This window comes from Phoenix dactylifera, chromosome 1 (genome assembly GCF_051530095.1).
Source record: "Phoenix dactylifera cultivar Ajwa chromosome 1, Ajwa_hap1_PhDact_Kaust_v1.1, whole genome shotgun sequence".
Taxonomy (NCBI): Eukaryota; Viridiplantae; Streptophyta; class Magnoliopsida; order Arecales; family Arecaceae; genus Phoenix; species Phoenix dactylifera.
In genome coordinates, this window is record NC_143190.1 from 2,222,594 (window position 1) to 2,240,758 (window position 18,165).

Sequence of the window (18,165 nt, forward strand, 5' to 3'; positions counted from 1 at the left end):
TTGAACTTAATTGAAGTTGTCATTTGACCTAGCATTTAAAACTCTTGCAAATTTTTCAGTTAGGTTCGGGTTATATAAGCGATTCTCAAACGGGTTTCACCCGTTATGTTTCACAGTACTATATTTTTCTTTTTCTTTATTTTTTTTTCATTTCAAAAACGAACGAGGCGGGCTGTCCCCAGGCCCTGCGAGTTCTATGCAGTGGAGTCCTAGGAGCTATCTAGCGGCATCATAGTTATGTAGAGAGTGGAGTCATGCAATCTTGATGCTTTCTACAATTGCCATTAGCAGGTTACTCTGGTTATTTCTGAAGGTGATGAGCCTTCGTGGGTCCTGTCTGTGGTTTATGCTAGTACTCACTATAGGTAGAGGCGGGTGTTGTGGAGTGAGGTGACAAGTTTGGTCCAACAGGGGTATCCAACCTTGGCGGCAGGGGATTTCAACTGTATCGACGGTCCCGAGGAGAAGCGTGGTAGGAGGCCTTCTCCAATAAAATCGAGGTTAGAAAGTTCCAAGACTTCCTTCTAAGAAGTGGGTTGCTTGATCTTGGCTTCTTTGGCCGAGCACGTGTCCGGGAGAGGATTGATCGGAGCTTCGCTTCAACGAGCTGGGTGTAGCGGTTTCCGGAGTTTCGGATATATCACCTGCACCGGATTGCATCGGACCACAGTCCCATTCTAGTGAGTACCACGACCCCTGTTGCACATCATGGTCTTTTTCGCTTTGAGAAGTTATGGTTATTCTTTTCTTGATCGTGACTCGTGAGATATGATTCAGGAGGTGTGGAGGCGGCCAGTGCGAGGTAATCCCATGTATAGAAAGTCTCTCAGAAACTAGCTATGGCCAAATGCAGTCTATGTAAGTAGAACCAGAAGGAGGTAGGCAAAATCTTCAGAAGAGTGGAGGAAGTTGATGCTACCATAGCACAACCATCATTGCCGGTAAGAATAATTTGCTCTACCAAAATCTCCCTCTCTCTATATATATGTACAGATTTGAGTCCTCCGGTTCCATCTCCCTCTCTCTACCCTTTAAACTGATGCCAGTTGGACTATTTATATATTGCAGGCTTGGAGACTTCTTAACACTATCTATTATGGGCTCAGCTTAACTTTCTCGCATCCTATTTCTTTCCCTTCAAATTTATAGCCTCCACCCTCCACCTTGTCAACCTTCAAGCGCAAGCTCCTGGCTTCGGCCTCCTCCAGCATCTGGACCACCCTCCTCATGGACGGCCTCATTGCCGGAAGCCTCGCCGTGCAGAGCACCGCGACTCTCAGCACCTTCACAGCGTCTTCCCTCTCCCAGTCCGGAATTGTCCTGTCCACCAGCTCCACCGCGCTCTCCCCGCTGTTCATCCTCCGGGAAACCCAGCAGACTATGTCCTTGTTCTCACCGAACTCGGGCTCTATCGGCCTTCTGCCCGTCACCAGCTCCATTAGAACCACTCCGAAACTATACACGTCGCTCTTCTCGTTCACCTTCCATGTGTAGGCATATTCTGAACCAACCCAAACCAAAGGCAATGAGTTCCAATTCAATTAACGGATAACAAAAGCTAGCCAGTTTAATTGCCACTATCACAAGCAAGCATGTAAATCAGTAGCCTTAGGGAAATGACGTTAGAAAGCTTCCAAAAAAAACAGGGAATAACAAGAAAGGAACAGCTTAAAGTCTAATTGATCGTTAGTACTATCTCAGGTAGCTTAGGGCATGAGATATGGTGTAGGTATGCTCTGCATGCCTACGTCTTGCAAATTAGATCATGATAAGATGCACAAAAGTTTAATAAGAGCATACGTGGAAAAGAGTTTCTTGCTAGTTTCCTCTGGTCTTTTGGTTATTATTGTTGTCATCATCATTCAAAGTTTCTTGCTAGTTTCTCCTTGTCTTTTAGTTATTCCTGTTGCTATTATCATACTAAAAAATGAGAGACCTATCTCTAATCAAGCTATGTATGCACAAGAGAAAACATCGGCGAGCGTGGTAAACGTACCGGGGGCGATGTAGCCGTGGGTGCCAGCGATGACATGCGCCGAGGAATCACCACCTCCGGCCGCGTAAAGTACCTTGGCGAGGCCAAAGTCGGCAATCCGAGGCTTGAAGCACTCATCCAGCAGTATATTACTCGACTTGACGTCCCGGTGAAGTATCGGGCGGCCCCAGCCGTGGTGCAGGTAGGCCAATCCCCTCGCCGCGCCCACCGCGATCTCGTGCCTCGTTTCCCACCCCAACCCACCTTGTTGCCCACACGATTCCGTGTGCAGCCTGTCCCAAAGGCTACCATTGGGCAGGTGCTCGTAAACCAGAAGGCTTGCGTCCTCGCTCGTTATGCTGCAGTAGAGCTTCACCACGTTGACGTGCCGGATGGAGCTCAAAGTCGTCACCTCCGCCTCGAACTCCCTCGACCTTACCGACCTCGACCGCCGCGTCCCCGACAGCATCGCCGCCGTGGTACCACCCTTCTCCCAGCTGCTGTTCATGGCGGCGGCGGCGGCGGCGGCGGCCATGGGGTCGTTCCAGATGTGCTTCACCGCCACCACCTTCCCGCTTCCTAGATCCACCCTGTACACGTTCCCCGACCCGCCTTTGCCGATCAAATTCTCTTGCCTGATCGAGTTGATGATCTCCTGCTCGTCGAAGCTCAGAATCTGGAATGATTTCAAATCCCACGACGGATCTTTCGCCATCCGCTGGTTGCGGTCGGACCGGCGTTTCTTGATGAAGAGGAAGAGGCCGACGGCGGCGAGGAGGAGAGCCAAAACGGCAAGCAAGGAGGTTAGGATGGTGCGGAGCTTGTCGGATGAACCTCCGAGGTTCGATGAGCAGCGCCGGAGGTAGGGGGTATCGTCGCTGCAGAGGCCGGGGTTGCCGGCGAAGCCAGTGATGTAGGCGTCGATAGCAAGGCCGGCCGGCACCGGGCCGGTGAGTTTGTTGTTGGATAGGTTGAAAGCGCTGAATTTGACAGAAGAGAGGCTCGCCGGGATCTGGCCGGAGAGCTGGTTGTTTGAGAGGTCCAGCGAGTTTAAGTTAGGGGGATCGCCGATGGTCGCCGGGATTGTGCCGGAGAGGCTGTTGCTTGCAAGGTCAATGGTGGTGAGAGAGCTGCATGAGCCTATGATTTCCGGTATCTCGCCGGAGAATGAGTTGTGCTGGAGGTAGAGAGACTGAAGCTGCTGCAATCCGCCGATGCTCGCCGGGATCTTGCCGGAGAATTGGTTATAGGTGGCGTCGAATTGCACGAGCGACGACGCTCCCGAGATCTCCGGCGGCAACTCGCCGGAGAACCGGTTGTTGTCGATAAACAGCTGGGCGAGTGATTTCGCCTTCCCGATGCCGGCATCGATCGGACCTTCGAACTGGTTCAGGGCCAGATCGATTATGTTCACGTTCGGTAGGCTCCAGATCCCGGCGGGAACCACGCCGGAGAGCGAATTGTTGCTCACCCGAAACCGGATCAACGAAGAACAATTCGCATAGCTCGCCGGAATCTCACCGGAGAAGTTGTTCTCGAGCACAAATAGCCTCGTCATCGTCCCCCACCGGCACATATCCGGCGGGATTTCGCCGGTGAAGAAATTGCTCGACACATCAATATAATCAAACTTCGCCCAGCTCCCAAGCTTAGCCGGAAGCTTCCCGGAGAGATAATTATTATACAAAGAAAGATTCACCAGATCCCTGAAATGCCCGAATTCCGGCGGTACCTCACCGGAGAAATCATTATAAAAGAGCTGGAGAGAGACCAATTTGCTAAGGGACCGGAGCTCGGAGAGATCCCCTTCCAAATTATTCATCGACGCATCAAAGGAGACGAGATTGGAGAGGTTCCGGAACCCCGGCGGGATCTTTCCGGTGAGCGAGTCATTGTACAGCTCGAGCTGCGAGAGCTTGTTCAGATTCACGATCTCCGGCGGGATCTCCCCGGTGAGGAAGTTGTTGGAGAGCTCGAGATCCCGGAGCTCCGTCAGCTTCCCGATCCACGACGGGATTTTGCCCTTGATATTAGTATTAGAGATGTAGAGCCGGGTGAGCTTGGTTAGATTCGCCACCACGGCCGGAAACGGGCTTTCGTCGAACCCGTTATACCCCAGGCACAGAGCCAAGAGCTCGGTGAGGTTACCGAGAGAGCTCCACAGGAACGGACCCGAGAACGCGTTATCGGAGAGATTCAATACCTTGAGCTTGTTGAGAGGGGACAAGTCGGGGACGACTCCGGTGAATTTATTGTAGGCGAGATCCAGTCGCTGGAGCCCGGTGCAGTTCCTGATGTCGGCGGCTAACGTACCAGACAGGTGATTGGATCCGAGGGAGAGCTCAGAGAGGGCGGGGAGTCGGCAGAGAGAAGAGAACGGTGGCTTTCCTGAAATACCCTTGCTGTTTAGGTTGATCTTGGCGACGGAGTTGGCGGAATTGCACACAATTCCGGTGAAGTTGCACGGGGAATTGTCCGGCGTCCAGGACTCGAAGCCTTCGATGTCGTTGAGCCCGAGAGAGACTTTGAGGTCTAAGAGAATTTGGAGCTCGTCTCCGCTGTCTCCTCTGCCGCCTCCTGGGAGGAGGCCGAGGCAGAGGAGGAGAGAGAATAGAATGGATAGCGGCATTTTTTTGGAGAAGGGAAGAACAAATTTGCTTTTCTTTTCTTTTTTCTTCACTTCTCACTTCTTGGTTGCTGCCGCTGCTGCTAAATAATGAGGGATGGGAGTCTCCGGAGACGCGGTTGTTCATGACTCTGAGGGTGGTGAGGCGGCTTCGTTCTGGGTGGGGTCTGGTGGGTCCCAACAGACCGTCCACGGGCGAGCGGGTTTCATGAGCTGTTTGGTTTTCTGGTTTGTTGGTTAGCGAGAAGGTGTGAAACGAAAGCTCCTTCGGCCGCCGCGGTTGACTTGGGGGTTTGCCTCCCAAGTTAACCCACACAATTTCGCCAGGATAGTGGGCAGTATAGGATGCAATTCAATAAGCTGCTCTATTAATTTTTTTGTAAATATATATGGTTTGATGGGCACCATAATTTTATAATCGTCTGCGAATATCGAAAAGCAGCAAACCACTGAAATTGACTTAGGGTTTGTGTTTTGGTTGCGCAGTTGTGCTGGCTTTGTTGAAGTGCGGAATGGTGCAGAGTTTGGTGCCGGGGCCGCGGAGGATTTGTGAGCCTCACATGTTTTATTGCTAGGCAGCCAATGATTTGAACAACTTATAAAGAGTGACTATTAGTCTGATCTAGGTCTATTTAATAATTTCTCATCAAGCAGACCCATCTAACTCTCAGCCAAATACCAAATTCTATACCGAATTGATAAAATAAGACCATCACCTCTAGAAGGACAAACCATGGTTGCATTAAGTTCTAGATAACAATCAAAAGCCTTATGTCTTCTTTGATGGAGGAAGGCTTGGAGGTTCCCATCAAAGACTTTGGAGTCCGCTTTCTCTTTTCTGACCACTAAATTGCACATGGACCACCTCTCTAATGGGCATAGGTATTTTGCATGTCACATTCAATATTTTGCCTATATTGCATACAAAACCTCTCCCTATCACTGTTAGCAAAAAGATCCAAATAAAGTCTATCTATATTTCATTGAGAATCTTGAGTTAAGGTTCTATGAATAGATCTTATGAGATCATTATCATAGGCATTCTCGGGGACTCTAGTACATTTTATGATTAATTTACCTACTTTATATGTAATGTCAGCAAAATCTTGGCTGTGATTATTTGCAAAAAATCTTTTATATCCAAGCTTCACCTGTCTGAAGCATAGTAATTATTTACAGCTGAGTTAAAATCAGGTTCAAGTCTGGACCTTATAACATACCACCAATGTTTTCTGTATAAAGGTCAATAACCTCATCCAACTCAAAATTGAGATATTACATTATTTATCATAGTGAAAACATAGCTATGCTATTATGTTTATTTGACCTGGTTTGACCAAATACAACCTGAGCCAGCTCGAGCTCAAACGGTGCTTGGATCGAACATTTCTTTAGTCAAGTCTAGTTTGGGTTCAAGTTGTTAGTTTTTCTATTTGGCTAGGTTCAAGTTAAGAAAATGGACAATTAATTAACTACCTCAGGCCTAAGTTAAGTGACCACCTGAGTCGATTTGTTTAACTTGCATCCTGCAACTAAGTAACAAATTTGAGTAGGCATGCTTACCTTGGGGCTTGGGTTAAGCTAGGAACACAGAAGTATAGATCTCAAATCTACAATCAGTTACACTTGTGGCATAGCTGAGTTAGATCTCATACCCCTGGATTTTTCTAAATATGTAAAATACTGACTGGACTTGCAGTGCTGCAGAATTTAAACCTCCGGTGAGGACACTTCATACTCTCTCTGCACCATGATTTCAGATTACATGGCAGTAAATAATAGGTCCCTCTTATTAATTGCCTACAATTTTTTGATTTGCATGTTTCATTTGTGGGACAAATCATTGGCAAGGTTGTTTCAATTCTTTGTGCACTCTGTGCCCCCCTCAATTAACCACTCAAAGAATAAAGGAGCTTTCCAAGGATGGTCAAATAAAATTGGTGGGGCCTATACTAAAGAAAATATATTAATTGGTAAGTTGATCATGGGTCATGAGCTATTCCTAATTTGTTCTTCTTGATTTCAAGTCCACTACTAGGAGATCATAGATTCTTGAATTGCCATCCATGTCCATGCCGCATTTTCGTGAGTGGAGTTGTCAAAATGGTGTTAGAAATTGATAGGAGGCAAAATGGTTCGTCCTATTCCGGCATGGAGTCATCCAATTCTGGCTGAGTAAACCTCAAAGCCGAGCAGGCCGACCTCGAATCCCCCAAAGGCCGAGCCGACCTTGACCAGCAGCCAAGGCGACCTTAGCTCGCGAAAGACCGAGCCGACCTCGCCAAGCACATCTTTACGTGTAACTTTCTCTCTCTCCATTTATAAGGCTACACTATCACTATCCCACTTCAATTGAAAATAAATTAAAAAACATTAAGCTTAAAACTCAATTTAACTAAAATAGACTAGCACTAAAAAAAAATAAATTATTTCAACTGGCATTAGAATAAAAAATAAGAATAAATTACGGATTTTAATACAGAAAAGATAAGGAATGAAATCATTTTTCAAGCACACTGTTGACCAGCTTCGCCACAACTAACAATTGGGTCAAAGCCAACCAATCTTTGTTGAAATATCGACCCTGGCATCAATAAGAGATGGGTCCATGCAGGGCGGGTTCTGGCGGTAGCATGGCCCCAAATGCTCCTCCCATCCCCATCCATCATCACCTCCCTTCGTCGTTGTCCTCTGTAAAGTTAGCCTAGCTTCCTATTTTGAATCTTAGGCTCCATCACATCACGATTCCGGCTCCATTCATCAAACCTATCGTGGCCCAGGAAGTCAAAAAGAGCTCTTGCTCCTGTCTCATGGCTTCATTTCGAGTGGCGGAGGCTGCACGGTAGCTAGGAAAGGATTGGGTTTTTCCCACACTCACTCACGTGGCATCACACCTACCAATACCTTTCAGTGTTCGTCGCACGGGACAAAGGGTGCTGCCATCGTGCCAACTTACACCATGCATGCATTCTGTGGTATAAGTTGCACGATGCATTCTTTTATTGTTTCTCCTACTGATTTCATGGTAACAAAATAAACGTGGCCACAGCTAATGCTTTATCACAAACAAAAAAAAAAAAAAAAAAAAAAGATGCTTTGCTCATCGCACCACGAGTTGCACTGCTACTCGCTACCGCTAGCCTGCTGTCTTCTTTTTTTTTTTTTTTTTTTTTGCTAAAAAAAAAGGGGTAGGGGGGAAGAAGGGACAAGCCCACCCCCGCGTAGCAGCCCTCACTGGGCCCCCGCCCCGCCAGGAGAATGTTCGATGCGGGCAGAAATGGCCGTGTGTTGGGCACCCCGACCGGTTTTACTCATACCCTCCCCACCCATGGGTCCGGCTCAGCTACTCGTCTGAGCTCTGGCTCGAGTCCCACGTATGAGTACGTCACACCTGGCACCACCCCGGCTACTAGCGGTTCAAGAGCGGTCCTACACCACAAGTCTAACCTTGTGGTTAGAATTGCTGTCCAGTACCACTAGGCTGCCACCTTGGTGGCAGCCTGCTGTCTTTGACCATTGATTTATCCCAGCTCCCAAGTTTCTCCTCCGGTGTTCATCCTTGCCTACTCGCACGGCTCAAGGGCCGCAGGTGGTGAATAATTGGTTGGACCGTACGGATAACTCCAGTGACGGTACGATGAAGTAATATCTTTTTTCCTGCACGCGTGGGGGTTGAAGGAGACCAACTTTATCATACCAAAGTAACTTTACTTTTTTAAAAAATATTATTTATGACTGAAATAAGATATGGTATGACTATATCTATTTCGAGAAAATGGCCTTAGATCCTCAAATATATTGGTCTGCTGCTCCTGACCGTACTAAGCCCAAGAAAATCATGTTTGAGGGCACAACGCTGCTATTTCGAGGGTGGATCTATTTCCTATGTTCCGAGGGCAGTGTGCTTGTGTTTCAAAGGTGCTTGAGTTTGGCGAGACCGAGGGTTAGGGCCAAGGATTGGGGGCAATGTGTTGGTGTAGCCGAGGGCACCGTACCTTTGCTACTTTGTTCTTCTATTCCAGTGAGATCAGAGGCATCTAGCTGGCATCGATGCCTCAGACCTTTGAGTCTAATTCGGATGATTGCCTAGACTCACCTTCATCCCTACATCCTCTGCATCGGATCGTCTACCGTAAAAATCTTAAAACGCTCCATCCTCTATCATCCACCTGCACAGATCTCAAAGCATCCATCCTTTGTCATTCATCTGCGTGCATAGATCTCATCAGTCCTCTATCATTCATCCGCCTACACATATCTCACAATGCTCGATCCTTTGCCATTCATCTACCTATCCACACAGATCTCAAAGCACTCTATCTTCAGTCATTCATTCACTTGCACAATTCTCAAAGCAGCCAATTGATGGTCCAAGTGGAAGGGAATTTTTGGAATTTTATGAATGTTTTGTCATTACATGACCATCATACGATAATGATTTATAACGATGATAGACAGATAAGCCACAGTGTAACAAAAATTAAGTTTTGGTGGATAATTGAAATTTTTAAAAATTTTGGGATCAGAGTATGATCAGTCTAAAGTTGATGAAACAAAAGAATAATACCTTTGTTTCTCTCCCCATGAGAATTTGATAAGACCCTGGCTCAAACAAACTCACACATGCAGCTTGTACCCATGGTCCTATTACTTTATAATAATATATTATTTTCTTATATCAATTAACTTAATAAATCTTAGTGCAACCCAATGGTTCATGCAGGATATTGGCATTAATAAAAAATATTTTTTATTAACATCAGCATCCAATAAATAATATATTTTTTACTAATATTATTAACTTTATATTAATTTAGTAGTAATAATGCAAAGCTTTTTATTTAATATAATTTAATAATTTTATATTATCATATTGTGATAGAAAATCGTAATAGATAAGAGATCTACTAATTATAGTTCTATTGATAACATTGTTGAGGGCCACAGGCTCCACCAAGTTTGTCATGGGCTGAATTACCAAGTCCTGCTCTGCAACGCAAACCCACGTAAATGTGGCATCCAGTGCTCAAAGCCAGGCTCAAAAAGGTCCAGCCTACTACCACTTCTGACCAAATAGTCTAATCTTGAGCTTAATTGAAGTTGACATCTGACTTAGCATTTAAAACTCATGCAATTTCTTCTGCTAGGTTCGAGTTATATAAGCGATTCTCAAACGGGTTTCTTCCGTTATGTTTCAGTACTTTATTTTTCTTTTTTCTCTTTTCTTTTTCATTAAACTTTTTTTTTCATTTCAAAAAATAAGCTTCAGCTAGTAGCAAGTTGAATGTAGCTTTTGTGATTATCTTCATTTTCTTCCAAATCTGTGCCAAGATTAGTCTAGTATTACTAGTTGCATGTCCACCTTGAAATCTAAGCCAATCATATGCCAAAAATTTGAGATGACCAGCCATACACTGAACTAGTGGGTCAGATTCGAACTATGTGAATTCAACGAGTAGAAAAGCACCAAACTGGTCGAGTAACACATACAATTCTGTGTTATGTAGTCTATGTAGCAATAAATAATCTTAACATCTATTGTCAACCTAATCTCGATAAATCTTATTTACTAGCATATAAATTTGTTGTATATGTGCTGTTAGGGTATTTGCAGTGTGCAAATGTAAGAAAGACATTGAGAATCCTTTATATATATATATATATATATATATATATATATATATATATATATATATATATATATATATATATAAGTGCTTGGCCCCTTCTTTTACTAAAAAACTAACCTATCTGTTGCCACTGAGGACTGGCTTAACCCAAGCACTAAGCGGGGGATACTAAAAGGCTTGGTGGTGAGTTGCTGGGATCGTAGAAACCTCGGTTTGAAATGGATGGTTGTGTCCGGGGTTCTGATCTGCGACCGAGCTTCGACCTGAAATAGCAAAGACGAAAAAATTCTTTTGCTGGAGTATATGCGACGAGAAACTTTTTGATACCTAGTCAGGATGATGCTCAGAGAAAAGAGGATGTTCTCAGTGGGTGACACCACCCAAGGATAAGAGTAGATTATTAGCAAAGCACTCTTTTTTATCTTCCCCCTATTTTGTTTTATTATTAAATCTCGTACCATGGTTTTAAGCCTTGCCACTCCCTTGGACTTCATGTATTGTTGTAGATCTTCAATATATTTTCTTAAAAAGAAATTATAACTTTCTTAGAAAATATCGAAAAATATTTTGAAATTGACAACGAAAGCAAATTATGACAAAAGTCATGAGCCTTATAGAGTTATAACACCAAGTCAACCAAGGATATACTTGGCAACAATAACTATGACTTAATTGCTTAAATAAATGATTATTGTATATTGGACACAGAACAATAACTGTTTTGGCATCACCATATTTACATCTAAACTAAACAACTTGTTTTACTCATTAAATTGTCTTGATGTTGAGCTTACTATGTAGAAACTTAGTTGGCTTATACCGATGGCTCTTGTTGCATTAAGATTTTATGGTGTTGATGTTGTTATTATAGTAGAGTTGCGAGTATGGTTGTAATTAGAATGCCTCTCTTACTGGTAGTATGAGAAAGGAAGATTTGTCATTACTTGATCAATCTCGTTAGCGTATTGGGTGCTTGAGCCCCCATACCTTTTATTTGCTCCAACTTGCATATGCAAGAAGAGAAGCAATGAACTTGTGAAATCAGAAGTTTGGATGAATAAATTTAATCTTTGCAAAGCCTATATAGTTTTTTAAATACGTATGTGAATGGATTTCTGCAACATCATCTAAAGAGTTGTGAGAAGTAGAGACATAATTTCCTTGAAGGAGAAGCAGAAGCATGATTGCAATTTATAACCATTTCCAAACCCAAATAAAAGACTCACCTCATCTCTTATCACGTTTATGCAATTACATCATATAGCCAAACCTTATCTGATTGCATGATGAATTGTAAAATATTAATTGTGGGATTGCTAGAGGTGGCAATATATTATTCGATCCATCAATAGTGTTGAAAGATAGATGAAGAGGATAGAGAAACAAGGAAGAAAAGCATATGCTTGTATATTTCTCTATATCAGAACAGTGTCATAGCCCTCTCTTTTATAGATGAGGGTGGCTGTGTACAAGTAAGGTACAGCTAAGATACAGCTACTATACAGCTACAAGACAAGACAAGTCACACTCCTATATAGCTATAGGACAAGACAAATCATACAGCTAACATCCTCCCTCAAACTCAAGATGGTAACGAAGATGCTAACTTGAGTTTGTGAACCAAATCCCGATGACGCCCTGGTGGATGAGCCTTCGTAAAAATATCAGCGAGCTGATCTGCAGAAGCAACATGTATCAACTGAAGAGTGCCTTGCTTGATATGATGCCGAATGAAGTGGCAATCTATCTCAATATGCTTTGTTCGCTCATGAAACACATCATTATGAGCAATTTGCATCGCACTTATATTATCACAATTGAGAGAGGAACCACTAGTCAGAGGAATACCCATATCATGGAGGAGCCATCGAAGCCAGATGAATTCAGAAGTAGTATCTGCCAATGCACGATACTCAGCCTCTGTACTGGAGCGAGATACAACCGTTTGTTTCTTACTTTTCCAAGAAATGAGAGAAGAACCAAGCAAGAAACAATAGCCGGTGGTAGAACGACGATCTGTAGGGTCTCCAGCCCAATCAGCATCAGAATAGGCTTGAAGATCCAAGGTAGAGTGGGCTGAGAATAAAAGACCGTGGAACAATGTACCCTTAACATACCGGAGAATACGTAAGACTGCTGCATAGTGTGTAGAACGCGGTGCATGCATAAACTGACTGACCAATGTGACTGCATAAGAGATATCTGGGCGTGTAACAGTCAGATAGATAAGACTACCAACCAACTGTCGATACAAAGTCGCATCTGTTAATGGTTCGCCATCAGTGGGAAGAAGCTTAACATTCATTTCCAGAGGACTTTCCACAGTCTTGCTATCTGTCAACCCAGCACGAGAGATCAGCTCAGAAGCATACTTAGCCTGGGAAAGGTAGTAGCCATCTGAGCTGGATGTCACCTCGAGACCAAGAAAGTAGCTAAGGGATCCTAAATCCTTCATCTCAAACTGTCGTCCAAGAAATTTTTGAAGTGCATGAATCCCTGAGATGTCATCTCCGGTAATAACCATATCATCCACATATAACAAGAGAAGAACAGTACCGGCCGCAGATCGGCGAAGAAACAGTGCAGAATCATATGCACTAGGAGTGAAACCTTGCTGAGTAAGGACTGAACTAAACTTGGAGAACCAAGCGCGAGGAGACTGCTTGAGACCATAAAGTGCCTTTCGGAGGCGACAAACCTTTCCAGGAGGATGAGCAAGACCTGGAGGAGGCTGTAGATAAACTTCCTCAGCTAAATCACCATTGAGGAAGGCGTTTTTAACATCCATCTGATGCATCCTCCACCGCTTGACAGCTGCAACTGCAAGTAAAGAACGAAAAGTGGTAAGACGTGCTACCGGGGCAAAAGTCTCTTCATAGTCAATACCATACTCTTGAGTGAATCCTCGAGCCACCAAACGAGCCTTGTAGCGTTCTACTGAACCATCAGCATGCGTCTTGATCTTGTATACCCACTTGCATCCCACTGTAGTCTTTCCAGGAGGTAGGTCAGTCAGATCCCATGTATGAGTGGCATGGAGTGCTTGAAGTTCATCGGACATAGCCTTCTGCCAAAGAGGATTAGAGCTGGCCTCGCGATAGTTACGAGGCTCATAGAGGGTAGCAAGAGTAAAAAAGCAATGATAGTCATTTAGATGAGATGGAGTGGATCGTACCCGACCAGAGCGACGGAGGGTAGTACTAGGGAGGGGTTCGGACTCGGATGATCCAGTTGTGCTGATGGGATCAGTGGACGATCCAGCTTCGGTGGAGTCGGGCATGAAACGGTCTCTTGATGAGCTCTCATCACCTGCAACAGAAGAGGAATCTGGAAAGAAATCAATAGGAGGATTGTTGAAGACTGGAGAATATTGAGGAGAACCTGTGAAAAGAGGAGATATGCTGGTAAACATTTTGTGTTCCCAAAAGTGGACATGTCGAGATATACGAAGTCGTTTGGCTATGGGGTCATAACAACGATAACCTTTATGTTCGATGCCATAACCAAGGAAACAGCAAAGACGTGATCGTGGTCCAAGTTTAGTATGTTCATGTGAAGGAAGTAGAACGAAGCAAGCACAACCAAATACTTTTAGGAAAGAGTAATCAGGAATTTTTTTATAAAGAACTTCATATGGTGATTTGTTTGAGATGATAGGAGAGGGTACCCGATTGATGGTATAGGCTGCTGTAAGAGCAGCCTCTCCCCAAAAAGATTCAGGTAATGCCGCAGAAAGAAGAAAGGACCTGACAATATCTAAGATATGCCGATGTTTTCGTTCGGCACGACCATTTTGCTGAGAAGTATAAGGGCAAGAACGATGAGATAATGTTCCATCTTGTTTAAGTGCTTCCATAAATGAGGTAGAGGTATATTCCATGGCATTGTCGCTACGAAGAATTTTTATGGGCCGACCAAACTAAGTTTTAACCATCTGCTGAAAATCACGAAAAGTATCAAGCAATTCAGAACGATCACGTAAAAGATAGAGCCATGTATACCGTGAGTAGTCATCAATAAATATCACAAAATATTTTGATCCTCCCTTAGTGGTAACAGGAGCAGGTCCCCAAACATCAGAGTGTATCAAGTCAAAAGGTGCAGTAGAAAAAGAAATACTTTTATTAAAAGGTAAGGCATTTTGTTTTCCTAATTGACAAGAGACGCAATCAAAAGATTCAAAATTAACTTTTCCTAAATGACCATTTGAAGCCAAAAACTGAACACGAGACGGAGAAGCATGTCCTAACCGAGAATGCCAGAGACTAGAGGATACAGCAGCGATTGATGGGATAAGACTAGAGTTAGGAACATGTAGTGATATGAGCTCAAACAAACGGCCAACTTTACGCCCGGTCCCAACGAGCTGACCCGTCTTCTGATCCTGCACATCACAACCTCTATCAGTAAAAGTTACTTTAAGGCCATGTTCCACAAGTTGACCAACAGACAGTAAGTTGAAAGATAATTTCGGAACAAGATATGTATTAGGTAAAGACAGAATAGGAGTAGAGACAGAACCTACGTGGCTTACATCCATATGAGAGCCGTTAGCAGTGTAAATAACAGGAACAGAGTTTAGGTTTGTGCTCAAGGAAATTAGGGATGAATCAGAGGTCATGTGATTGCAGCAGGCGGAGTCAATAAACCAGGAGGAGGGTTTACCTGAGATGGTAGAGAGGGCAGTGCGAGATAGAACCTGATGAACTATTGCCTCAATATCAGCTGTAGTAAGGGATGAAGTGGGTATAGAAGAAGAGGATGCAGAACCAGACGAATCAGTAGAAGCAACGGCCGCAAAACGGTGTGATGAGATCGTCTGGGCTTTCTGAGCTGTCTTCGTCTCCTCAGCTTGTTTCTTCCTGCACTCTGAGATCTTATGGCCTATTTTGCCACAATAGAAACACTGTTTCTGAAATTTACTAGTTTTTCCTTTGTCTGACTTTGAAGAGATAGCTGCAGCAACTGGAACAGAAGCAGAGGAGAAAAGGGGGGTAGGTAAAATACCAGCTGATGTGGCCATAACCATATCAGTAGAGATGCCTCGACGAGTAGTCTGACGAGTTTCCTCTGAAATGAGTTCAGTGAGGGCGACCTCCACAGTCGGTCGAGGAGATCGATGAAGTAGGGAAGCCCTGGTAGTCTCAAATTCGTCGCGAATGCCCATCATAAGCTGAATAAATTGCCGACGATCTCTATATTCTTGAAATTTCTTAGCAGAGTCCTCATCTGTAAAATTAGGATCAGCCTGGGAAAGTTGATCCCAGAGACTGCTGATCTGTGAATGGAAATCAAGAATGGATTGACCAGATGCTTGACGCAACTGGTGAATCCTAGACTCCAGCTGGAACTGAAGAGCCAAGTCACTTGAACAATTGTAACGATTTGCCAGAAATTCCCATGCAAGCTTGGCATTTCGAAATTTTGGGAGAAGAGTTTGAATAGAAGGCGCAGATGTATTAATAAACCAAGATAATATCTTACAGTGTGTACTCTCCCACTCCTCTCGTCGTTCTTCAAAATCAGCATCAGACTCTGTAAGACCCTGTGTAGGAGCCTTCCTGTCTCCGGTGACAAATCTCCATAATCTGCGCCCAATAAGAAAAACAGACATCTGTTGGGACCAAATGCTATAATTAGTCCCATTCAGAATGACCTCAATAGGGCGTGTAACATCAGTTGACAAGGCCATGAATGAAATCTACTCTTTTTTTTTTTTTTCTTTTTTTTTTTTTTTTTTTTTTTTTTTTGTCACGTCTCTGTAGCTTTAGCTAGCTGCCCAGATGACAGGTGACCAAACCCTTACGCCGCTTTCAACTTTCAACCTTGTCACACTTCTGCCCAGAATGAAACCCTTCTGACACCAGACTTCAAAGAGAGCACTTCAGAGAGAGCTCCTCTGCTTTTGTGCCACAGAGATGAAGGAAACCAAGGCGGAGAGGAGGTTGAAGAGAAACCCAAAGCGGAGAATAGGGTATTTTACCTGACAGCGGAGAAGGGAAAGGAAGCCGGAAGGGCGGAGGCGGCCGGAAGGGCGGAGGCCCAAAGAAGAAGCCGGTATCACGGTCGGTCAAGGCCGGCCTCCAGTTCCCGGTCGGCCGGATCGGTCGTTACCTCAAGAAAGGCCGCTACTCCCAGCGCGTCGGCACCGGCGCGCCCGTCTACCTCGCCGCCGTCCTCGAGTACCTCGCCACCGTCCTCGAGTACCTCGCCGCCGAGGTTCTGGAGTTGGCCGGGAACGCGGCGCGGGACAACAAAAGAACCCAAAGCCGGAGAAGAGGGGACAGGCGGAGAAGAGAAACCCAAAGCCGAGAAGAGAAACCCAAAGCCGGCACCTGACAGCGGACGGACAGCCGGGCTCCTCCTTCTTCTCAGGTCCACTCCGAGCTCCGGCGGGCAGGCTCGATGTGGGTGACAGCAGCGGAGAAGAAATCCACGGCAGGTTGGATGTGGGTCACAGCGGCGGAGAAACAGAGGACAATCCTCTTCTCCGGTCAGAGGACAATCCTCTTCTCCGGTCTCCTACACCACCGCCGGAGACCGAGACAAGCTTCTTGGAAGAGATCGAGAGAGAGCCGCTGCCGAAAGGACCTCTCGTTGCCGCCGGCCGCTAGCTCGAAGAGAAGTGAGATGGGAGAAGGAGACTCTCGGGACAATGGAAGAACCTCAGCTAACCTCCGGCCATTAGCTCGAAAAGAAGAATGATGGGAGAAGAAGACTGGAGAAGAGGGGAGAGGGAAAGAGGCTCTCGTAGAGCTAGAGAAGGTGAGGCTCTGATACCATGTTGAAAGATAGATGAAGAGGATAGAGAAACAAGGAAGAAAAGCATATGCTTGTATATTTCTCTATATCAGAACAGTGTCGTAGCCCTCTCTTTTATAGATGAGGGTGGCTGTGTACAAGTAAGGTACAGCTAAGATACAGCTACTATACAGCTACAAGACAAGACAAGTCACACTCCTATATAGCTATAGGACAAGACAAATCATACAGCTAACAAATAGACCCAACCTACTTTAAGCAGGTTCGGATTTGATATAAATGAGTTTGAGTATCAACGCATCTAGAGCTGTTTATTAAATGGGTTGGGTTTAGGTATAGACTTTTGACCTTCTTTAACCCTTTGACTCGTTTAATAATTAGGTTGGATCATAACCCGATCCATATAACTAGTTTAAGATCTATTTAATCTGTTTAAAAAAAAACTGCATAACCTATTTCTATCTTGTTTAATTCGATATGCTTAATTTGTTTAATCTATTTAAATCTATTTAATTGGTTAAAAATTCATTTAATCTATTTAACTTATTTAACCTAACTTGATCTGTTTAATAAATGAGTTATGTCGGTCAAATCAGATTACCTATTTAATAAGTAGGTTTGGATTTAAATATGAATTTTTAGCCTATTTAATAAATAGATTGGATTCACATTCATGAATTTTTTATCTAATATGCATCCAATTCGATCCAACTGATACGATTAAGGATGAAAGCTGATCGGATAATATCCATTTGGATCCATTATTGTATCCGAAGTTATCCAGATATGGATAGAAATTTAAATATCCGACTAATATCCATATTTAATCTATATTCATATCCGTCAAAGAAAAAAACATATAGATAAACAACTATCACATCCATATCCGAGTATTTGATTTTATTTATAAGCCCATTTAATTTTATATGAAGTTTATATTTTTAAAAAAATAAATAATCATATTAATATGCTATTAATTTAATTTATCATCTATTTTGTAATATTTTTAATTTTGTAGTTATAAAGTTTAATTATTTGATTTATATCTATATTGACATGCATATTTTTGGTATCGGATTTGTATTTATATTTATTTAAAATAAATATAGATAAATTTTTACATCCAATTAACAACTATATTTCTATTTATATTTATTAAATAAAGTAAAAAT

General features: G+C 43.8%; 2 protein-coding genes across 2 annotated transcripts; both read right to left on the bottom strand.

Moving 5' to 3' along the window:
- Positions 1 to 900: 900 nt before the first annotated feature.
- Positions 901 to 5,215, bottom strand: LOC120104079 (receptor-like protein kinase 7). Its single transcript, XM_039114523.2, has 2 exons — positions 1,997 to 5,215; positions 901 to 1,501 (listed from the first exon to the last, which is right to left on the bottom strand). Exons 1-2 carry the CDS (start codon positions 4,602 to 4,604, stop codon positions 1,095 to 1,097), a joined length of 3,015 nt encoding a protein of 1,004 aa, XP_038970451.2. The 5' UTR covers positions 4,605 to 5,215; the 3' UTR covers positions 901 to 1,094.
- A 9,115-nt stretch (positions 5,216 to 14,330) lies between these two features.
- Positions 14,331 to 15,923, bottom strand: LOC148714993 (uncharacterized). Its single transcript, XM_088716751.1, has 2 exons — positions 14,897 to 15,923; positions 14,331 to 14,615 (listed from the first exon to the last, which is right to left on the bottom strand). The coding sequence occupies exons 1-2, from the start codon at positions 15,921 to 15,923 to the stop codon at positions 14,578 to 14,580; spliced, it is 1,065 nt and encodes a 354-aa protein (XP_088572877.1). The 3' UTR covers positions 14,331 to 14,577.
- Positions 15,924 to 18,165: the final 2,242 nt, after the last annotated feature.